We start from the raw sequence: 24,053 nt of genomic DNA on the forward strand, positions 1-24,053 counted from the left end.
TAAACCGTGTCATATACATTTAGCGCATTTCGGGTCGTACCACGAGTTTAAGTGAAGAGGAAATGGAAAAGCCCATTTCTCTTCCTCTCACTCGGTTTGGCCGAGATTAGGAGAACAAAAGGAGAGCTTCTCCTCTTGCTTAACCTAATTTTGTCATTTGCTAAAACAAATTAGGGTTTTGGGAATTGTCTCTCTAAAAATTCTAGATCTCTCATCTAACCAAAACTCACAAAACAATCCTCTCTATATTGCAAGGCAATTAGAGGATTCATTCTAGCACAAGGGCATTTCTCGGACAATCTTGGGTGCAACAATTAGGAGGAGATCTACCTTGATCTCTCATTGCCATTTTGCACTAGGACCGAAGGTTATTTCTATTGCTTAATCGTTCTTCGTTATATTTCGTTTATGACCTTTATTCACATGTTAAATTTACGTTATAATCCTTAAATTTAAAGGGTCTTATACGGATATTACCTTACACCCTTCCCCTGGCCCGGGTTTGACTAGGAGAGCCCGGTCCGGCCCCTGATCAGCCCAGCCCGGCCCTAACCCGGCCCGAGTACAGGTCTAGTCATCAATATATATTGTCAGACTTGGGACAACTAAATTTCCAACGAAAGAAATTTTAGGATTGTGCTCTTCTGTACTGTATTACAGTGTGGTATCACCTTTTGTTGTTGCATCTCTTGTTATGACACTTCATTAACTTACCTCTTTTATTCACTGTCTTTTCCTACTCTTTCATTTACAACATTCTATTAATGTAAAGTTATACAGATTCTATGTATAGAAATGGTACGTTTTGGGTGATAGATTGATGATACTCGGAATACAAATTGACTAACATACATCAACATATATAATCATTATAGGGAAATTGAATAAAGAAAGTTATACGTAGGATTTTAGCATAGTGATCTAAGAATGAGTACTACAACCTTTTTATTCTAGAGAGAGAAACCCAAAAAGCCCCAAATTAAAAAACCCTAAAAAATCGATCACCTCCTCGCCGGCGACTATTCCGGTCGCCTCTTTAGGTCGCCGGCGAGGTTTTTTCCAACCTTTTCAATTCGTTTCCTCTCTGCTATTAGTCGATTGCTTTCCTGTTGTTGGAATAAGAGGGATTTTGATTGATCTTCGGTCGGTTCATTGCTTTCGAGGGTTGTTTATCGATCGTTTGTCGCGTTTTCCTTCACCTGGTGCGACTTCCTTGGCGCGCTTCTCCTGCTGGGAGCTGCGTTTTGTGCATCACGGCTGGACGTCATCTTCCCTTCCTTGTGGGTTTGGTTGCTAATTATTAATCTTGCTATAGTTTTATAATAAGTTTATGTTTTAATGTCACTTGGTTGGGTTGGTACTTAATTTTTCGGTGGGGATCTTGCTTGCATCCTTCTACTGGTTGCTTTGGTATAAGGTTCCCCTTTTTCCTGTTTTTTTGTTTTCCATTTTCCTGCCAGTCAAGCTCAGATTTTCTTCTAGTGATTAATTGTGTCGAGGTGCTAGATCTTTCAGCTGTATTCGCTGGGTCTTTGGTTAATCACTGTTGTTCTGTTTTCTTGGGGTTTAAGCTGTACTCGTTTCCGCGTTTTGTTGAATGATGTCTTCTTCTACCGGTCACTACAAATTTCTTGAAGTTTTTGCTTGTGCCCATGTGAGCGATGGGTTTATGGAGAATGATGGGGATAGGATGTTGTGGACAGCGGGCCGCCCACGGGGGCGCTTGGGAGTGAAGGGGCTCGAAAACAAGCGTTTGCATTTTGTATGGAGTCGCCACCAATTTTTATGGGAAATTGGAACCGTTCGAATACCTCGTGTCATGTCAAGACACAAAGTAGTGACATGAACACTAAGCAATCGTTACCCTTAGCATTCTATGTCTAGAATGACTCTCGTGGATGCCAATGAACACGGGTGCTCACGGAGATCTGGAGTAAGGGGTGAGGGTACGTATTAGGAAGCTCTTTTGATCGAACACCTAATCCCGCCCGCCTCGATAGCGGCCTCTACTAATGATTAGGGAAGTTATTCGTACTCGATATATCGTCGGCTATATGCATGCAATGCAACATCCAAGTTTTAATCCTAGCATGTGAAAATTAACTAAGTCGGTGGACAATTAATTAGCATACAATTGGGGTCGAAGTAGGATTTAATGTTGATTTACATGTGAAGACATACAAATGATAAATGAAAGGAATACAATAAATTAATATAACTACAACAAAAAGAATTACATTAATTACAACGGATTAGGCGATTTATGTCGAAAGTACCTTTAAAACGGATAATTTGATAAAAAGGAACGAAAGAATAAAATAACAAATTAACGAACAGGAATTAGCGATATTACGAATATTAGTTAATTAATACGTAAACTAATTAATCTAGGTCAAAGCAGAAAAGGAGTTCAAGGACGATTAAGTCGTCTGGAACAGAAGAGACACTCGCGCCCTTTGGAAGAGCGCGACAAACGCTGCGTCTGTTCCAAGGACGAACTCTGGCTGTGAAGCCAAAACTGCAATTGTTAACGTTAATTGGCGAATTTAATGGATTGATTTAATTATTTATTCGGATGAAAGTGATTTACAGATTATTTACATATGATTGAGGTCATAAAACAATAAACATGGATGAGACGGAGACAAAGACAGATTAAACATGTGAAGGGTCGATGTTAATGAATGAACCAAACAAGCGAATAATTAACTAAACATGATGAATTGATGGCGGATCAGCAATGAACATGATGAAAAATATATCAACAATGAAACCCAGAAACTCAACATGAACGAATTGAATCTCTAGAACTCGAATTGAATATTAGTGACGAAAACCCGCAAATATTGATTACTTGAGATTTAAGTCGGATTAGATGAATTAAACATGTGAATGAATGATGAAATATATGGTACAATATACATGCTAATTATTATGATTTTATGACGGAGAATTAACAGACGAACAAACAAAACAAATAAATTTGATACGAATTGCAGAGGACGGAGGAAGAAGAAAAGAAGCAGGAACTGCGGCAGCCTCACAAAGAGGCGCGGCAGGTGCTGCGCTCCTTTGAAGAGGCGCAGCGATTCTTGCGTCTTTTCTCTCGTCATCTCTACTGGAAATCCGCAAAAAAGGTTTTAAAGACGGTTTTAGAAATCGGTTTTAACGGTGTTTTCGACATAAACCTTACAATTGTTATACAATAATTAAAAATACAATAAACAAAAGGAATTATACACCCTCAGACTTACATGTTGACGGAACGAGAAGAACTAAGAAGATCGATTAGTGATGCTCGACGCGAATGCAAGGAAAGAGTGCCCTCGAAAGAGGAAAACGATTGAACAGATTAATTAGATTGATTAAGTGTAGTGGTCAAATTGGTCGGTCATGCAACGGAGAGGCTGGTACCCGGAAAGATCCGAGCTTACGTGGTCGGAAGTCCAAGCACGTAGGCGCCAATTAGTAAGAACGAAGTCTAGAATGCAAAGGGAGAAGAGAAGGGCGGACACTCGCGTGAGAAATATGAGGAACGAAGGCTCCTATTTATACTAATCACGTGAAGGAATAGGGTTTAGGAGACTCTTTGGAAGTGAATCTCGGAAAGATATAAAAAAGATACGTAAATCATGCAAAGAAGGGCACGGGAAGAGCGCGCGCAGCCCACTGCGTCTCTTGGAAGAGGCGCGACACTGTTGCGTCTGTTCCCAGGAGGTTTCCTCCTGCTTAAGAAAGATTTCCGTGTTTAAGTTATGGTAGGACGGATTTATTCGATTATCTTTTAAATATTACGGGATATTATTTGCCAAAAGATAAAATTTGATGAATAAGGAATAGAAATATCCGGAACATTCCAGAACATTCCGACTCGGGATTTAACAAACTATCGAGAAAATGGAGACGGTTTTTGACCGGACTCGAATGTACTCTAATTCTTCGCCAAAACGACCGTATCGGCACGTAGATGACAACTAAGAGGTTGACATTTATATTTGAGCAATCACTTGACGATAATCTTACGAACTGTCACTAATCGTTCGCGAATCAAACATGCGGCCCAATCATCAGGGTGGTTTGCGAGGGGTGCGAAACGAGGTGTCTGAGCCCCCACTTTGGCGAGGCTTGGACAAGGCGAAAGTCAAAGTATAGCCATCAGGTCAATCGAAGATTACAACCGACGACTATGGCGACGCGAGGCGGCTCAAGGGGTCTGAGCCAAGGACTGTCGTCGGGAACATTTTAGAGTCCGTCGACTATCGGGAGGGTCGTTTAAAGTCCATTAGACTACGTAAGGAGGCTCGCCAGCCATAAGAAGAGATCATACCCGAGACTTAATCGAACTTCGCGGGGAATAAGAGATATTGAAAACAGCAGGACGTCGGTAGAAAGCTGGCGGGGAAAATCCGCTTGCGTCGGTCTCGAGCGGTCAGCGAAATTTGGAAGTTGAATGCGCTTGCGTCGGTCTCAAGCGAACTCTTGTTGGGGACCTATCGACGACGAGGAACATCTTGATCGTCGTAGGGGAAACTTCGAATGAGCGATCTTGCAAAATACTACTCTCACCGGATAAAATGATTTGACGACTAGGAACATCGAATCGTCATGAAAGAAAGTCTCGAGTGAGCGATCGCAAAATACTCTGCGCCAAAATGGTTGAGCAATCTTTGCGAAATCTTGCTTTGTGCGGGATAAAATGAACTCGGACAATCTTTGCGAAATATTGTCGCACTTTGGATAAAACGCGGGCGGGAACGAAAGGAAATCGTCGAAACGGGCCAAAGTGATAACATGTCATCGAGGAAGAGGCGCACCAAAGATGGGCCCACGAGTAACGAACTCATAACGGATTTTTGAAAATCCATCAGGAGGGAAACAAAGGAAGAGGCGCAGCAAGAGCTGCGTCTCTTGGAAGAGGCGGCCTTTCTTCGTCACTGTTCCCCCATTCAAGAATTCGCGTAAAACGCGAAGTCGAAAGGTTTATTTCATCATTTGAAACACAAATCCTTCAATTTCTCTCTCAAATCTTCACCATTTCTATCAAGGTTGGATTCAAAAGCTTGCTTAAAATATGACTAATCGAGGTATGTGCTTTAATCTTGCATTAATCTTCCAAATTTGTCGAATTTTGAGCCGCGAACATTAGGGTTTTCGACCCAAATGATCGAAAATTTGGGGCTTTTCCCCCAAATGAATTTTTCATGCCAAATTGATACTAGAAACGAGTAGTAGGCAATGTTAGGAACATAACCATGTTTTTACTTCGAATTTTCATCAAGTTTTGAGCCCTTGAGCGAATTTTGAGACGGTTTCACAGCTAGATCGAAAATTGCTTCGAAAATGGCCTTAGGATTGCCCATTTGTGATGAAACTTGATAGTAGGGACCCTTGGATGATGGGTAAACTTTCTGTCATCTCGGAAGTTTGGTTTGTGACAACTTTTGTAGGACACTTTTTAGGGCATAATCGCCATTATAGCGAAATGCTGCCGAATTTTCGACCCGAACTCGGCACTAGGTTTTGACTTTGACTTGACTTGACCCTATTCATCACATGAGTGATTGATTTGGCGGGAACATGGCCAAGGATGGCCGGAAAGGGGCGATTTCTGGGCCTTGAAGGCTCGAAAACTACTTAACAAGGGTTTGTCGTCATGTGACGCGGCCTGGATTCGCTTTAATCGTTGCAGGTGACGATGCTTCTATTTCTGGGAGAGATTCTATGGACATAGACGCCGCTGTTGTTGAGGAGGCTTTAGAGCAGGCCTTCACCGCCGCGGTGATGGCTGCTGCAGAGGAGGTTCCCGAGGAGGAGGCTGCTGACGAGGAGGAGATTCCGAGACGGGCCCACCTCGGACGAGGGGGTCGCCGGTGAGAGGTGCTCTGCGTGGGCCGAGACCTGGGAGAGTAGGCACCTTGTGTGGGCTGCAGAGGGTCACTTGTCCTACAGGACGGTGAAGAGCTTGGTAAATAGGAATTCCCTAACTCATTACCTATCCTTTTCCATTTTTGTTCAAATCTCTTCCAAATTTTTATTCCAAAACTAAAGATAGTTTTGTTTCAAATTTTAATAGGAGGCCGGGAACATTCGGTCGTTCTCGGGGTATACGACGGCGATGGAGCATTACGAGCGGCTGTCGGAGGAGGAGAGGGCCATGATCGAGCGCGGAGCGTTTGGTCCTCTGGTTCAGGTTTGGAGGGATATCGTGAAGAGGAAGTTGCGGGCCAACCTTAGCTTGGTCCGCGCTTTCTGGATCGGTCGGGATACGACTTCCACATTTCACCGCCTTTTGGTGAGGTGGGAGTCACCTTGGAGGACTACGGCATGATTTGTCAGTGCCGTGCGGGACCGAGGAGATGGTGTGGCGAGAGACCGGCATGAGGCGGACTCGGCCGAGGCGAGGAGGTTGATCGGTGGAACTTGTCGCGAAGGCTGTTTGCGGTCTTGGGTTTGGTACCCAGTACCTATGTTCGAGATTACTTTGCGGGGAAGACCCTGGCATCGGTGGTGATTGATGGGAGGGAGACGGCTCCTCCTCCTTGTACAGCCGAGCAGAGGGCTCAAATCGTGGCTTTGGTGGTTCTTGTCTTCGATTTACCTCGGAGACAAGGGTGAGAGGCTGTCGACGAAGCTTCTCTCCTTTCTTTCGACCGAGTTCCTTAGGGCGTTGGGACCGGGTCACCGTTTGGTTTTGCGGTCCTCATCCGCTTTATGAGGGCCATGGTTCGCCCAGAGTTGATGGAGAAGGGGACTTCTCCGGCGCCGTCGGGACTGGACTACTGTTGAGGTATGAACCGTCCTTTAGATCAACGTAAATTCCTTTCTTTTATCAAAGATCGTCATTGACCATTTTGCTTTACAGGCGTGGGTGTACTCTTACTTTAGGACCTCGCCCAAGAGGACGGAGCCGTTGGAGAGGGCCTATCCGTGGTGAGGATTGGGTCATGTGCGGACGAAGAGCAAGCGTTCTTCTCACAACGTCACCGGCGGGACGTGAACGCCCTTCACCGAGCGTGAGTATCCCATTTGTATTCACATCTTCTCATATTTTGTTTTCAATTGATCATAAGAATGACCTTTGCCTTCATATTGTCACGGTGGGTGCCCGGACCTTGGGCGGAGTATCTTTGGAGCGCCTCCCTTTGTTCGAGACCCTTCGTCCTAGGAGCTCGAGTTTCTTTGTTGTGGACGTCGATGGGTCTGTATGGTATCTAGGCGGCGGTTAGCTCGTCGGTGCTTTCGGGGTGCGTTGACGGTTCCCATCGATCCTCCTAGGACGATGTTTAGGAGCCTTCGAGGCCGAGAGGAGGCGGACCTGGCCGGTGCCAGTGGCGACGACCTTCTTCTCCCTGACGAGGATTACTCGGCGTTCCTTTACGGGAGGTTGGCCTATTGGCCGGTAGTGGTGAGTATTGTTTGTTTTCTTGTTGATTTGATTTTCGAGACTTGCGACGAAAGATCGTCGATTGATGAGAGCTATTTGTCTTTTCAGGAGGTTGAGGCGGCGGGCATCGAGCCCCCAGAGTACCCCGAGACCCTCGAGTACACTGACGCCACTGGGAGGACGACGATCTCTGAGCTGCGTGATTTTGACGTAGCTGTGACGGATGCTGGCCTAGATGACTGGCAGCATCTGATTCGGAGGGTGAGCTCCCATTTTGCATGGTTTTCGTGTAAGAACACGTTTGACTGAATTTGTTTAATTTGCTGAGAGTTTCCTTTTGAAATGCAGGTCGCGCCATCTCGGTTCGTGGCACTATGGAGGGTGGCCAACCGGCTACGAGCTACGGCCATTGAGGCACTCGTCGGCGGTCGAGGTCGTCAGGTATGAACCTTTATATCCATTTTTCGATCTTCTTCTTTTTTTTGATTTTTGGTTTTCCAATTGAGTTGATTGACATGAGCCAATTTGTTGCTGTTTGCAGGATGACCGCGAGTCAGGACGAGAGTTGGCCCAGGCTCGGGAGGGGACGGCTCGCTTGTCGAGGGAGCTCGAGTTTCGGGATGCCGAGATCGCCGCTCTGATGGCGAGAGTTGCTGAGTTGGAGGGTGCCCAGCAGTAGCTTGTGTAGTTTTGTAGATTTGATTTTGAAACATTTTTTGGACTTGGTTTGGGGCGCAAGCCCCCAGTTTACTTGGTCTTTTTGACTTGTTTGGGGCGAAGCCCCCAGTTTGCTTGTACATTTATACTTTGTTCGGGGCGCAAGCCCCCAGTTTGCTCGTACATTTGCTTTTTGTTGCATATATGATGGCCTGAGTGCCTTTGCTGCTGGGTTGTGTTGCTTGTACCTGCAGGTTAGTTTTTGAACAGGTTTGGTAGATAACGGTTTATGCCGTTATGCTGCCGAATTTTACATGGAAAATCACGCGATTCATACATCTTATATACACATAAGGCCTTTAATTAGCGCACAATGAGACTCAAAAGAAACGCAAAAATGCAAAAATTTTGCCGGAAATGACCGGAAATGACCGGACGGTAGGGAGGGTTACCCCCGAAAAAAAAAAAGAAAAATAGAAATTTATAAGTTAGAAAATGTAGAAAATGAAATAAATGTAAAAATGTTTGAAAAAATAAAAAGAATTAAATGGACAATTAAATACACAAATGTGATAAAATGGCGAAAATGTCAATGTCGCCTCGAAATGCGTGCCCGCGAAATTAGGAAATCCCAAAACATGGCAAACTTCCGTAGTTTACCAAAATAAAATCCCATAGGAATAGGAAATCACGCGTGTTATAGAATTAGGAAAGATCCAAACGCGGAAATCTCAGGAGTGAGCATGGGGAAGAGGCGCAAAGACCAGTGCGTCCCTTTGAAGAGCGCAAGTGGGCGCGCGCCTGTTCCCACAGGGGTTTGTTACGACGGATTTTGGAAACAAAGACAAATTAGTATAAATAGAAAGCGCGCCGAAGCTTTGAATCATATAATTCTTCCGTCTTTTCTTCGTCGCTTCTCCTAAAACTCCTAAAATAAATTTTCAAGAGAAAATTATCATCATGAATACTTTGGAGGTTCGCTTGAAGGAATGGACTAATGAGTTTTCGAACACGGAAAAGCACGACATGGGTGCTTATAATCTTGGGTCTTTATTGAGTTTGAAACTCATCAAGGTGGTGAAACCGTTCCTGGATGCTTGCCTTGATTATTGGGATCCAAATTATCATGTATTCGCCTTTCCAGGAGGTGATATTTGTCCTTTTCCGGAGGAAATTGCTGCTATTGGCGGGTGGGACCCTGAACACTTACCTGCCATCCCTTCTACTGCTCAAGGGTATAAGAGTAAGTTCGAGAGATTTGCTTGGGACCGACTAGACTCGAGGTAGATCGTCTTGTTACCCCGAAAGGCGTGCGGATGTTGGATTTTATAGACCGATTCATCAACAGGGCCGACCCTACTATCTCTTATGTTGCTAGAAGGAGAGCATTTGGCTTCTGTTTGTTGCATGTGTATGTCTTTCAGGGACATGTTGATGAGGACTTGAGAGGTGATCCTCGCCTATTGGGCCTTATTGAGCAAATGGAGGCGCAGAGCCCACATGCGTGCTTAGGGAGATCATTTTGGGTTTGGATAATAGGAAATCTAACCGCGATCTGCCGTTCTTGGGAAGTCCCGTCATCTTACAGGTAAAAGACACCTTCTTTTTTTTTTTTTTTTTTTTTTTTTTTTTTTTTTTTTTTTTTTTTTTTTTTTTTTTTGGTGTCTAATATTGTCTTGGTAGGTTTTGCTCATGGAACGGCTCCGATTGCTTGAGCCCCGGTTCATGCACTTTCCTATCATGCCCGTATGATTTCGATGAGGACACTGGTACATGGTGGACTTCACCCGGTCTGCGACTATTGGAAGAACAAGCTAAAGGCGATGACGGCCCTTTGATCGGGTGGGTTGTACCGTGGTGGCACCTCAAGTCTGTCACTGGGGTGTCTTCTTTAGATCCCACTAGGTCCGTGCGCATCCCTGGATTGGAGTTTATGGTGTGCATCTTCCCTGAGAGATTGATGAGGCAAGTTGGGTTGAAGCAGATGATCCCCAGGCTTGACACCGTCCCGCAGACTGCTATGGCGTTGACTACCGAGAGCCGAAGAGAGTGGGCTATGAAATGGGCCCAGAGAAACATGTGGTTCCTGAGCTTCTCCTCCAATGCTTTGTGGGTGTCGGACTCTTATCTGAGGTGGAGAAAGGCTGCAACTTCGGAAGAGCGCGAAAGACTGAGGAAGCGCGAGCCCGTTGATTACAAGGTGCGCGAGGGAGAGAAAGAGAAAGAGAAGCATCTGACCGAAGGAGAAGAAGAAGCCGGCTTTCAAGTCATTCATCCTTCGAAGAAATCGAAGACTACTCCTGTCGCAGAGATGGTGGTTAACAAGAATGGGAGAGTCAGGCCTCGAGAAAGACCGTTGGTGATTAGGTCTGAAGTGGTGCAAGAGCGCCCGGCTCGAGGTCGTGACAAGAAATATGACAAGAACGACAAGGGCAAGGGAAAGATGGAGGAATAGCCCAAGTCTTAGTTATTATTATTTGATTATTATTATTATTGTTGTAATAAAAAGGAGGGATTTTTAGAATCCTAGCCTATCTATTTTTATTATCTGTCGTACTATTATTATTAGAAATTGAATGAAATAAAAGAGGTTATGTGGTTATGAAACCGTTGGCATTTTCTTTAATTATTCTTGTCGAATTTCAAATGCAATGCAAATGTCCTTCTATTTACATTTATTTTATATATAATGGCGGGTTGAATCCGGTGAAGGATTGCCTACGTATTCACTTAAAGAAAGCGAAATCAAACCCTTGCGCGTAGTTCGAGTAAATGTAAAAGAATAATTGTTCGAAGCAAGAGCTTGTAATGAACATAGAAAACAAGCATGAGCTTTACTTACTCTGGAGGTGCGAATTTAGTTTGTTTGATGACATGAGGATGACAAGTTTGCCAAGATGCAAGAGCATAGTGACATTCAAATAGGCCAGGGGCCGTTTATTTAGTGCCACAAGAGCGACACGTGGGTTTACGCGAGGCGCGTTTCTGTTCTATCCTAGGCATAGTATCGTTTCAGTTGGTCGAGATTTGTGGGGTTTGAAAACTCATTTCCATCCAGGTCTGTGATCCTAACCGCACCCCCTGGGAGTATGGATTTGACTAGATATGGTCTGGCCCAATTAGGTTTGAATTTCCCTCTCGGGTCGACAGGTAAAAGAGCTCTAACCGATTTGAGAACTAAATCTCCTTCTTTGATGTTTCTTGGCCTAACTCTTTTGTTGAAAGCTCGTTTGATACGTGCTTGATATGTTTGGACATTATGCAAGGCACGTAGCCTACGTTCATCCAGGAGGATGAGTTCTTCGTATCTATCCCTTTTCCAATCGGCTTCCGGGATTTGACTTTCTAGTAGAATACGCAAGGATGGTATTTCTAGCTCAACTGGTTGTACGGCTTCCATGCCGTAGGTCAGATAGAAAGGAGTAGCCCCAGTGGGCGTCCTGACTGATGTACGATACCCCCACAAAGCGAAGGGTATTTTGCTTGGCCAATCTCTATAATTGTCAGTCATTTTCTTGAGGATCGTGACGACATTTTTGTTAGCAGCCTCTACCGCGCCGTTAGTCTGTGGTCGATAGGGCGAGGAGTGATGATGCTTGATCTTGTACTTGGCTAGCAATTGTTCGGTTTCGGCTTGGAAGTGGGACCCATTATCGCTAATGATCTCATGCGGGCAACCATATCGACAGATGATGTTGTTTTGTATGAACTTTGCCACATTTTTAGTCAGTAAGAGCGGTGTAGGAAGCCGCTTCTACCCACTTGGTGAAGTAGTCAATCGCTACTAGGATGAAACAGTGACCTCCTGTTCCGGCTGGGGTTATTTTCCCAATTATATCAATTCCCCATGCGGAGAATGGCCAAGGAGATGTCATTGTGTAGAGCAACGAAGGAGGGACGTGTTGTACGTTCGAAGATTTGTGATTGTGGCAATGCCTCACATATTTGATGCAATCGGATTCCATTGTGGTCCAATAGTACCCTAGACGTGTGATTTTCTTTGCCATCATAGGTCCACTCATGTGAGGACCGCATTCTCCGTCGTGGACTTCTTCCATTACTTTTCGTGCCTGTGAATGATCAAGGCAACGTAGGACTACACCAAGAGGTGTTCTTTTGTACAATTCTCCTTGCATCAGGATGTATTGGGAAGCTAGTAGGCGTATAGCTCGTTGTCCCCTTTTGTCCATTTCTGGCGGATAGGTACCGTTAAGCTTGAAGTTTAGGATTGCTTGGAACCAAGGTTCTTGTGCGATTTCTTCTTCGTCGGTAATTTGATGGACATACGCTGGCTCCGACCGTCGTTCGATACACAAAGGCATTTCCATCATGTAATCTGGCATGTTTATCAAAGATGCAAGTTTCGCAAGAGCGTCTGCAAATTGATTTTCCTCTCGAGGTAGGTGTAAGTAGGTTACATGATCAAAGAATTGAGCCACTTGGTCTATCCTGGCCTGATAGGGTGCAAGGCTTTCACTTCGGATTTTCCAGGATCCCGTAATTTGGTTGATGATCAGTGATGAATCCCCATGCACTCGTAGGTTTTTGATACCTAAGCTTACTGCCGCTTGTAGTCCAATGAGACAAGCTTCATACTCTGCAGCGTTGTTTGTCACCTCGAAGTCGAGTTTTGACAAAGAATCGGTGTATGCTCACCTTCGGGAGAAATGAGCAACACTCCTATCCCAAATCCTCTTAGGTTTGATGCTCCATCAAAGTATAGATCCCAAGAGTCTACATCAGTTTGAAGTATATCCTCGTCGGGAAATGACCAAGTATCTATGGTTTGTGCGTCGTTGATGGGATTTTCTGCGAAGAATTCGGCGACGGCGCGACCCTTTATTACTTTCAGTGGCACATATTTGAGGTCAAATTCGGAGAGCATCATGGTCCATCTTGCCAGACGTCCGTTGAGAACGGGTTTCTCGAAGAGGTATTTGATTGGATCCATTTTGGAGAATATCTTGTGAGTAGCTAAGCATGTAATGACGTAGCTTCTTTGTTGCCCACACAAGAGCGAGGCATGTCTTTTCGAGTTGTGAATATTTGCACTCGTATTCCAAGAACTTCTTACTTAGATAGTAAATAGCTCTTTCTTCACTTCCTACGATTTGAGCTAGCATAGCACCCATGGGCGATTTCGATTCTTGTGAGATATAAACCAAGAGGTTGATCTCGTTGTGGTGGCATGAGTACTGGTGGTTTAGCCAATATCTCCTTGATTACGTCGAATGCCTTTTTGACGGTCGTCGTCCCCACATGGTGTGGTCTGTTTTCTTGAGCTTCTTGAAGATAGGCTCGCAAATCATCGTAAGTTTCGATATGAATCGACTTATGTATTGCACTTTTCCCAGGAATCCTCGACTTCTTTTTTTTGTTTGAGGTTGTGGCATTTCGATCAGAGCTTTGATTTTGGAAGGATCTATTTCTATGCCTCGTTGGCTAACGACGTACCCTAGGAGTTTGCCAGACGTCACCCCGAATGTGCACTTTTGAGGGTTGAGTCTCATATTGTACTTCCGTAGCCTTGCGAAGAACTTGCGAAGGTTCGCAATATGTCCCTCTCTTTCCTTGGATTTGACAATCATGTCGTCTACATATACCTCGACTTCTTTATGCATCATGTCATGTAGGAGTGTAGTCGCGGTGCGTTGGTATGTAGCTCCGGCGTTGATTAATCCGAACGGCATTACTGTATAGCAATAGGTTCCCCATTGGGTGACGAACGCGGTCTTATGCATGTCTTCCATGGCCATTTTGATTTGGTTGTAACCCGCGTATCCATCCATGAAGGATAGTAATGCATGGTCTGCAGTATTGTCTACCAATATGTCGATGTGAGGTAGAGGGAAGTCGTCTTTTGGGCTTGCTTTGTTCAAATCCCTAAAGTCAACACAAACTCGGATTCTCCCATCCTTTTTGGGCACGGGTACTATGTTAGCTACCCAAATGTCGAATACTCGGAAACTTTGATGAACCCGGCTTTGAATTGTTTGTCAACTTCTTCCTTAATCTTGAGCCCACTGTTCTCATTCGTCGAAGCTTCATTTCACAGGTTTGAAACCTGGCTTAATTGGAATCCTATGTTCGGCGATATCCCTGTCGATCCCCGGCATGTCTTTGTAGGACCAAGCGAAAACGTCTTTGAATTCATTTAGGAGGTCTATGAAATCGGTTCTTTCGGTTGAGCTCAAGGTAGTCCCTATCCTAAGTTCTTTGGGTTCTAGTTCGGTTCCAACATTGATGGGTTCGGTGTCCTCAATTACTGGTCCCCCTTCCCCTTCCCCGTAGTATTTCTTTGGCTACGTAGGAAGGTATTTCGGTCAAGTCTGGGTCTTGGTCATCCTCAGTATCATCATAAAAGAATTGCACTCAAGATAACGCAAAGAGTAAGCGTAACCTCGATTTATTCATATTAAGATTTGAGTAAAGTTGAAACAAAGAAGCCAACTGATCCAAGGATAGTGGCGGCAAAGGGACGATAGAATTGGGGCATTTCCGAACTACGTGACTACTCGAAAATAAGCTAGGAGAAACGAGGGAGTGGGGATGACGACGGAGTAGACTCTCTAATGACTCCTCCGGACTCGACTCGACTCCGACTCCGACTCGATTCGAATTCGTCGTCTTCTGGTTCTTCTTTGAACATCTCTCCTTCTCCAGTGGTGAGCTTGAAGAGTCTTCCTTGACTGTTGGTCCATTTGATTGATTTTCTCCACCCTTTCTGTTGCTTGGTGTCGATTTCTGTGATCAATGCGGTGGGGTTGAAGCGATCGTCTTGAAGTATCGTAGTAATGATCTCATCCTGCGCGGCCCTAACAAATCGGTCCTCTCCAAACAGGAGGCTAACAGCTTGTTCGTCTAAGCAAGGTGCTTGACGGGTTTTGACGGTAGGAACCGTTTCTGGAGGGATGAAGTAGCAATCGTGAAAGATCTCGATTCCGGCTAACTTCTTTTCGAGGTAATGCCAAGGTTCGGGAAATCCATGAAAGAGTTCCGAACTTCCTTCTTGAACGAAGTATCCATTGAGGGTAGGAAGATATGGCCTCATTTGGACTCCTACATACTTGCGGTTTTGGACTTGGGCGAGCATTTCGAGAACTTCTTTACATTTGTGGGTTTGTACCCTAGTCCAAGTGGTATTCTCGATGAGTTGCCTTTCTTGTATGGCGCGAAGGTGTTTTTCCGCACTGGGTTCAAAGGCATTCCAGGGAAGTATCCCTGGTTTTTGAGAATGTGGTTGACCACCAAGTTGGAGTAGGGATTATAGTATAAGGGTGCCAACTCGCTTTCTATGACATTTACACTTTGGAAGCCCCCAAGTTCGTATATGGGATCCGCAAGGACTTGATTATTTGATTGCTTCTCGATTATGGCCTTAATGGGTGACGAAGTGATTGTCACAACTTTGTCATTTAGTGGGATTTTGATCTTTTGATGAAGGGTGGATGTTACTGCTTTAGAAGCATGAATCCAAGGCCTCCCCAGAAGTATGTTGAATGAAGCTTCGATGTCCACTATTTGGAAGTTAACCTTTCGTTCGATTGGTCCCGTTGCTATGGTTAGGTTAGCAAGTCCTACTACTTTTCGTCGTGTACCGTCATATGCACGTACACCTTGATTTGTAGGAGTCCAGTCCGACTCTTTCATGCCTAGTTTGTATGCCGTTTTGAGGGGTATGACGTTGACCGCGGAGCCATCGTCCACCAAGGTCATTGGCACATTCTTCTTTAGACAGATGACGGTGATGTATAGAGCAAGGTTGTGACTGGCGCCAAAAGGTGGCAAGTCTTCATCCGAGAAAGTAACAGGGTTACTTAGTTTCGGGGATTCTTGGAAGACCAAGTTGACTACATCTTCAGGAGTAGAGTTATGTGCCACGTTTAATTTGGCCAAAGCTTGCAGTAAAGCTTGGCGGTGTGGAAATGAGCTTGCCACTAGTTGCCAGACCGAAAGATCAGCCTTGGTTTTTTGTAATTGCTTGAGCAAATGATCAGTGGGGTCATCTTCGTTGTCATTTGGTGTGATGACATTGGTGGGACCGTTTTGAGTAGTGCTTTGGTATGGACGACCCGAGCGAGTTAGGTGATCCACATCTTGGTCTTCGCCATTTTGGACTATTTCTTTGACTAAAGAGTTTTCAATGAGATATTCGTCTTCATCGTCATCGGCCCAAACTCCATTGATCGCGGCTAGTTCCCTCATCCTCATGATGTCACTTTCTAGTTGTATGATTTGATCAACTAGCTTGTCGACCGCGGTGATGACTTCTTGCATAGTAGCGTTTTGAGAGAAGATCAATGGTGCGCGTTCTTTAGGTGTTGCATTGGGATCGCGCAAGATCATTACCATGTTTTCTAGTTCCCACACTTGTCTATCTACACTCCCCGCCCAGGCGATGAAGTCGGAAATGGTAGGGGAGATGGTAGAGTAGAGTCTTTCTTTCTCAATTGCATGGATTTCATCCTCGGCGGGAGAAATGAGATGTGAGCAATCTAAGGTAGATTCATCACTTGTAATCACTAGAACTCCAAGAGGATTCTGAGTGTTATTAGGCTTACCTCCTGGTGGAATTGGAAGTCGACCATCTTCGATCATATCTTGAAGCACGTGTTTCAACTTGTAGCATTTTTCGGTGTCGTGCCCCTTACCCCTATGGTATTCACAAGAGGAATTTTCGTCCCGAATTTGGACTTCCTTTCGGGCTCGGGAGTAGGTCCAATGGGTTGGAGTTTGCCTTGCTTCACTAGCCTTTTTAGAGCATTGGAGTATGTATCCCCAAGGTTTGTGAACTTCCTTGGTGGGCTAGTTTTCTTGGATGGTTCGAGAAGGTTAACTTCGTCGGTCTTGCTAGTAGAGCCGTATGAACGACTTGTGGACCCTTGATATCCTCGACCTACCGTTTTGGACAAGAGTCCTTTGCGGATGTCATCTTCAATTCGTGTCCCCAACACGGTTAAGTCTTTGAAAGTCTTGATATTTTGATATCTCAAATGGTTGGCATATATGGGCTTGAGATTGTCCACGAACTTCTCCACAAGAGTGGCCTCATCCGGGCGTTCTACTAGTTGAGTACTAGTCTTCCTCCACCTACTTAGAAAGTCGGTGAATCCTTCTTTGTCATTCTGGGTAAGAACCTCTAGAGTGCGCATATTGACTTGGATCTCGGCATTATCCGCGTATTGTTTTGAGAATTCGATCGCGGCGTCCTCCCAAGTAGCGACCTTTTTGTGATCTAAAGTGTAGAACCATTGCTTTGGGATGGTGTCGAGAGATGAAGGAAAGATCCTTAAGAACATCTCGGGTTTGATGCCTTTGATAGACATGTAATCCTTGAAGGCACGGATATGGTTCAAAGGGTTCTCATGTCCCTTGAACTTAGGGATATCCGTCATGCTAAAGTTAGTGGGCAATTTGGAATTGACGGCTTCATACTTACGATTGTTCTCCCTGTAAATGTCATCTCCTTTAAGGTACATCAATTGCTCCTCTAGGTATTGGAGCCTTTTCTCAGCTGCGGTCGTCCCCATGAGAGGATTCTCATCCTTAGACTCGTCATCGGAAAATTGTAGTACTTCACCTTTAATGGGAGGCAACCTTCCCTCTACGTCAAAGATACGGCCTTCGATGAGCTCGAGGCGGTCATAGGTTTGGTTTTGGGTAACTTGCATTTGGGCTAGCGCGGCTAGGATTCGATCATTACTTTCTTGAATTTGCTGGAGGTTCGTATCATCACTTGACCTAGGCATCTTGAAAACTGAGTAAGAGATCGGCGACGAATCAAAACACAATCGACCATTCTATCACACTTGCTAAAAGAGGAAGAGTTTTGACTCGTGAAGTGGGTGTGTGCCACTTGTGTTGAGTGAGTTTTGAAGAAAGACAAGGTCTTTGAAAATGTGTGTCCTAGCCAACTGTAGTGTAGTTGTAGGAGTGGACTCGAAGTGAGGTTTTGAAATGGGCTTGTGGCCCGAATTTTGACACGACAAACGGACGGAGTTTTGACCGGATTTTGCGCTAATTGAAGGCCTTTATTTTCGAAATTCTTGATTTGAAATTGGGTTTTGATTTTTGATAATTTGTCATAGTTTTGTCTAGAAATGGTGATCATGTAGAGTTTTACACATTTATACAAGCATTATAACGGGATGCTGAGTGCTTTTAGAAGGGTTTTGGTTTAAAGGGTGGGTTGCCATACCGAACCATCAAACCCGAAGTCTGTGGAGAGGCTCGTGCCAAACAAGAGTAAGGCCGATTCCTAGTCCATTTCCTCAAGTAGTGAAGGCCCTTGATACAAACAAGAGTAAGCACCATGGTATGGATGACGTCAACCGCTATCCATCCTTAGGCCCAAATAAGAATTAGGACCGTTTAGACGGGACGATTGGTCGAATAGGTTGGGTTGGGCCTAGGAAGGCCGAATTAAACGGTCTAGGAAGACCGAGTTATGAAAACCGACAATTGTCTTGCACAAACTTATTCCCTAACCTTGTTCAAGTTTCACCCTAGCTACACGTAAGTGTATAATCCCCATGAGTCGCCAAACCGTGGACAGCGGGCCGCCCACGGGGCGCTTGGGAGTGAAGGGGCTCGAAAACAAGCGTTTGCATTTTGTATGGAGTCGCCACCAATTTTTATGGGAAATTGGAACCGTTCGAATACCTCGTGTCATGTCAAGACACAAAGTAGTGACATGAACACTAAGCAATCGTTACCCTTAGCATTCTATGTCTAGAATGACTCTCGTGGATGCCAATGAACACGGGTGCTCACGGAGATCTGGAGTAAGGGGTGAGGGTACGTATTAGGAAGCTCTTTTGATCGAACACCTAATCCCGCCCGCCTCGATAGCGGCCTCTACTAATGATTAGGGAAGTTATTCGTACTCGATATATCGTCGGCTATATGCATGCAATGCAACATCCAAGTTTTAATCCTAGCATGTGAAAATTAACTAAGTCGGTGGACAATTAATTAGCATACAATTGGGGTCGAAGTAGGATTTAATGTTGATTTACATGTGAAGACATACAAATGATAAATGAAAGGAATACAATAAATTAATATAACTACAACAAAAAGAATTACATTAATTACAACGGATTAGGCGATTTATGTCGAAAGTACCTTTAAAACGGATAATTTGATAAAAAGGAACGAAAGAATAAAATAACAAATTAACGAACAGGAATTAGCGATATTACGAATATTAGTTAATTAATACGTAAACTAATTAATCTAGGTCAAAGCAGAAAAGGAGTTCAAGGACAGAAGTCGTCCTGGAACAGGCGCAGCAGACACTGCGCCCTTTGGAAGAGGCGCAGCAAACGCTGCGTCTGTTCCAAGGACGAACTCTGGCTGTGAAGCCAAAACTGCAATTGTTAACGTTAATTGGCGAATTTAATGGATTGATTTAATTATTTATTCGGATGAAAGTGATTTACAGATTATTTACATATGATTGAGGTCATAAAACAATAAACATGGATGAGACGGAGACAAAGACAGATTAAACATGTGAAGGGTCGATGTTAATGAATGAACCAAACAAGCGAATAATTAACTAAACATGATGAATTGATGGCGGATCAGCAATGAACATGATGAAAAATATATCAACAATGAAACCCAGAAACTCAACATGAACGAATTGAATCTCTAGAACTCGAATTGAATATTAGTGACGAAAACCCGCAAATATTGATTACTTGAGATTTAAGTCGGATTAGATGAATTAAACATGTGAATGAATGATGAAATATATGGTACAATATACATGCTAATTATTATGATTTTATGACGGAGAATTAACAGATTTAACAAACAAAACAAATAAATTTGATACGAATTGCAGAGGACGGAGGAAGAAGAAAAAGAAGCAGAAGGCTGCGGCGGCCTCACAAAGAGGCGCGGCAGTCTTTGCGCTCCTTTGAAGAGGCGCAGCGATTCTTTGCGTCTTTTCTCGATTGTCGTCTCACCGGAAATCCGCAAAAAGGTTTTAAAGACGGTTTTAGAAATCGGTTTTAACGGTGTTTTCGACATAAACCTTACAATTGTTATACAATAATTAAAAATACAATAAACAAAAGGAATTATACACCCTCAGACTTACATGTTGACGGAACGAGAAGAACTAAGAAGATCGATTAGTGATGCTCGACGCGAATGCAAGGAAAGAGTGCCCTCGAAAGAGGAAAACGATTGAACAGATTAATTAGATTGATTAAGTGTAGTGGTCAAATTGGTCGGTCATGCAACGGAGAGGCTGGTACCCGGAAAGATCCGAGCTTACGTGGTCGGAAGTCCAAGCACGTAGGCGCCAATTAGTAAGAACGAAGTCTAGAATGCAAAGGGAGAAGAGAAGGGCGGACACTCGCGTGAGAAATATGAGGAACGAAGGCTCCTATTTATACTAATCACGTGAAGGAATAGGGTTTCGGAGACTCTTTGGAAGTGAATCTCGGAAAGATATAAAAGAGATACGTAAATCATGCAAAGAAGGGCCTGGGAAGAGGCGCAGGCCCACTGCGTCTCTTGGAAGAGGCGCAAAGACTCTGCGTCTGTTCCCGTCGGAGGTTTCCTCCGCTTAAGAAAGATTTCCGTGTTTAAGTTATGGTAGGACGGATTTATTCGATTATCTTTTAAATATTACGGGATATTATTTGCCAAAAGATAAAATTTGATGAATAAGGAATAGAAATATCCGGAACATTCCAGAACATTCCGACTCGGGATTTAACAGCTATCAGAAAATGGAGACGGTTTTTGACCCGGACTCCGAATGTACTCTAATTACTGCCAAAACGACCGTATCGGCACGTAGATGACAACTAAGAGGTTGACATTTATATTTGAGCAATCACTTGACGATAATCTTACGAACTGTCACTAATCGTTCCGCGAATCAAACATGCGGCCCAATCATCACCGGGTGGTTTGCGAGGGGTGCAGAAACGAGGTGTCTACAGATGTTAGGCTCTTTTATGAAATTGCAGGGGTCAGCTCCATTAATGTTAGCTGAGGTGAGGGAGCTTAAAGATAGGGGGAACGGTCTTTTTCGGCAAAATCATTTTGATAGTGCTGTAGCGTGTTATGATGAAGCTTGTAAATTGCTTAGTTTAAGTCTGGGAAATATTGGAGGTCAAGATATTCAATCATTATCTGACCTTGTTGTTTCCCTTCTTTCTAATATGGCTGCTTGTGCCCAGAAACTTGAGAAGTATAGAGCTGCTTCGGGTTTATGCTCTATGATTTTGGACTCATTTCCTCGACATGTTAAGGCACTTTTTCGTAGGGCGGTTGCTTCTATGAAGTTGAAAAGGTTTTCGAAAGCTGAATTGGATTTGGTGGAGGCCTTAGTGGTTGAACCTAGTAATAAGGATGTTTTAAGGGAATTAGATGTGGTAAGAGGTCACCTTCTCATTAAGGAAAATGGTAAAAGAATGTTGGGGGTTGCTACTAAAGATTGCGTGGATGAGAACAATAAGAAGCCTGCTCTTGTGCCGAATGTCTCGACATTTAGTGTAGGTATAAAAGATAGTGAAAGTGTGGTCACAGAGGTGATGGATGATCCAAAGGATCTGAGTATAAAGGATAATGAGAGTGTGAATATGGATGTGACGGAGGGCCAAAATTTTTGTGCCAATAAGTCAGTTCTGGAGTTCTCCAAAAAGGGAGGGGGTTATTCCCGTCTAAGGATTCCCGCGGAATCTTATAAAAAGTTGATGGATGGTAAAACGGTGAGCTTTTACCGTAAACGTGATTTGTCAACTTTAACAACTCGTATTCTTAATGGCGAGACTACTAAGGAGCGAGACAGTATAAGAGAACAATGTAAAAAGAAGAAGAAGAAGAGGAGGAGATGTCCTAAAAAGTGGAAATCTAAGATGATGGGGGCTATGAACGAAGGCATGACTTCTTCTTCTGAGGTTATCAACGTGAAACTTGATATTCCTAGCGCAAGCTTGAGCGCGTCATCTACCGAGGCCGTGACTTCAAGCGCGACTTCAATCTGTGACAATTTTTCTTCTCCTAGTACTCATATCCCCCAGGATAACACTAGGAGTGGTATTAATGATCCAAGCGTTCCTGCCTCTCCGCCTTTCATCTTTTCAGCTCGTCCTAAGATGTGTAAGATTCTCTCGTCTAAGAAGCCGTCAGGCGTCCCTTTTACTCCTATCCTTTGCAGGTACCCCTCTACTCATCATGTGCACGAGAAGTGGAGGATGACCACTCCTAAGAAGAATCAAAGCCAAGGGGATGAATCTCCAAGACACAGTTTATCTACTTTCTCAAAAAGTAGATCTCTCTCCCATAAATTTCTACGTCCTCGTGTCGTAAGTGTGTCTTGTTGCAGGTACTCCTCCGAAGCTCGGTTGATTAAGAAGAGAAAAGAAATGTTCCCTCATTTGGTCACTCGATCGTCCCACAAAGAAGCTTTTTCCGGAGAACAACCCCGTCTGTAGTTTAATTTCTTATCCTAATTATGTATTAATAAATTCCGACTCCGAGAGTCGGGTAGGTACTGCGTAAGGAACCTTTCTTTTCTGCTGCCAAAAAAAAAAAAAAAACCTTTTTATTCTTTGTGAGAACGAAGTAATTTAATTAAAGCTAAATAAACAATTGTGACGGACAGAGTCTAACAATGAGATTGAGAAATTAAGGAGTAGATAAAATTGAACCGATTTGCTGCTATGCCGTTAACACTAGATGTAGTCCCAAATGGTTGGATTATTCAAAGTTTATAATCGTGTTTGAGTTTAATGCCAATAAATCGATAAAGACGAACTATATAAAGTACGGATTAGAGTACAATATTAAGAATTCGTTAAATATGTTTGAATAATCTAAATAAATTAAAACATGTACTCAAATTTATACTCCATACTAGGTAGAATCCCGTGCTTCGCACGGCCTGTTTTAATATTCAGTTAGTAAAAAACACTCAAATTTTTAATTAGAAGAGCATCTGAATACACAGAATTATTCTTGAGTCTTGATACATAAGTTAATTATTCTATTGCATTATAAAGATACAATAGTCCTCCTTTTCATCTCATGCATCCCTTTTAGTTTTTGTTTAACTTACATGGCATCTCGATATAGTTATACTCCCCTTTTTTACAATGTTTTTTGATTTTAATTTCATGTTGTTTTCAGAAGACAACATAAACAGAATTTCATACTGTTCTTAGAAGATAGTAAACATATTTTTAAGAATTTATACAAACTATTTTTCTACGAAAACTACTTTCATGGATTTCTAGTAATAAATGTGGAGTAATATTTTACTGTATGTCATACTATAACCATTTACGCTCTTTTTACATAATTATGGTCAACTTCTGCTATTTACCAAACTATTACAACTTATTCTGGTGAATTATGTACAAATCTTCTACAAAATAATTTTAGCCTCAACAAACGTAACAAACTTATGCATTCTTACAATTACTTGTATTCCCTTATCCTACTCCTACCTTATCTCTCTTTTAGAAAACTCAAAAACCCTAGAAAATTAACTCATCTTATGATTGTCTGTTCGGTATTCTGTTGAAAAAATACTATCAAAATGTGAAACTCGAATTGGCACTCGAGCAAAATGGCCTGAAAATTCCATTGGTGAGTCACAGAAAATGTCAGCTCTTTTCATGACGATTCATTCCCGGTTAATAAACCCCGAGAAGTTAATGCTGGCATGTCATCCTCGTCATAAAACCCCAACTATAAGTGACACTCTCTACACTGCTTTAAGAGAGGAGAAATTTACTCAAACCAAAACACCTCGCAATTTGTGTAGAGAACCTTCGGCAATATAATATTACTATTTTTTTCCGGATATCTCAAGACCTCAAAGTTAAACCATATACGTATAATAATATGGAGTGTAGTTCTTTCGGGGACATCTGATAAATATATGGAGTGTAGTAGTAATTAACCACAAATTAACCAAAAGGAATTAAATTAGATAGCCGTTTTTAAACGAAGAATAAATAATTTAAGACCTTACATT

At 43.3% G+C, this 24,053-nt stretch overlaps 1 protein-coding gene across 1 annotated transcript; it reads left to right on the forward strand.

Moving 5' to 3' along the window:
• The first annotated feature begins 1,009 nt into the window (after positions 1-1,009).
• LOC141640620 (uncharacterized) lies at positions 1,010-22,611 on the forward strand. Its single transcript, XM_074449348.1, has 2 exons — positions 1,010-1,695; positions 21,017-22,611. Exons 1-2 carry the CDS (start codon positions 1,662-1,664, stop codon positions 22,504-22,506), a joined length of 1,524 nt encoding a protein of 507 aa, XP_074305449.1. The 5' UTR covers positions 1,010-1,661; the 3' UTR covers positions 22,507-22,611.
• Positions 22,612-24,053: the final 1,442 nt, after the last annotated feature.

This window comes from Silene latifolia, unplaced genomic scaffold, assembly GCF_048544455.1.
Source record: "Silene latifolia isolate original U9 population unplaced genomic scaffold, ASM4854445v1 scaffold_95, whole genome shotgun sequence".
Classification (NCBI taxonomy): domain Eukaryota; kingdom Viridiplantae; phylum Streptophyta; class Magnoliopsida; order Caryophyllales; family Caryophyllaceae; genus Silene; species Silene latifolia.

What these genes read in the sequence shown, in the direction of transcription:
- LOC141640620 (XM_074449348.1), top strand. Translation starts at nt 1,662, where the DNA reads ATGGGTTTATGGAGAATGATGGGGATAGGATGTT. An exon ending in AATGATGGGGATAGGATGTT is followed by an intron (nt 1,696 to 21,016) that starts GTGGACAGCGGG and finishes TACAGATGTTAG; the next exon opens with GCTCTTTTATGAAATTGCAG.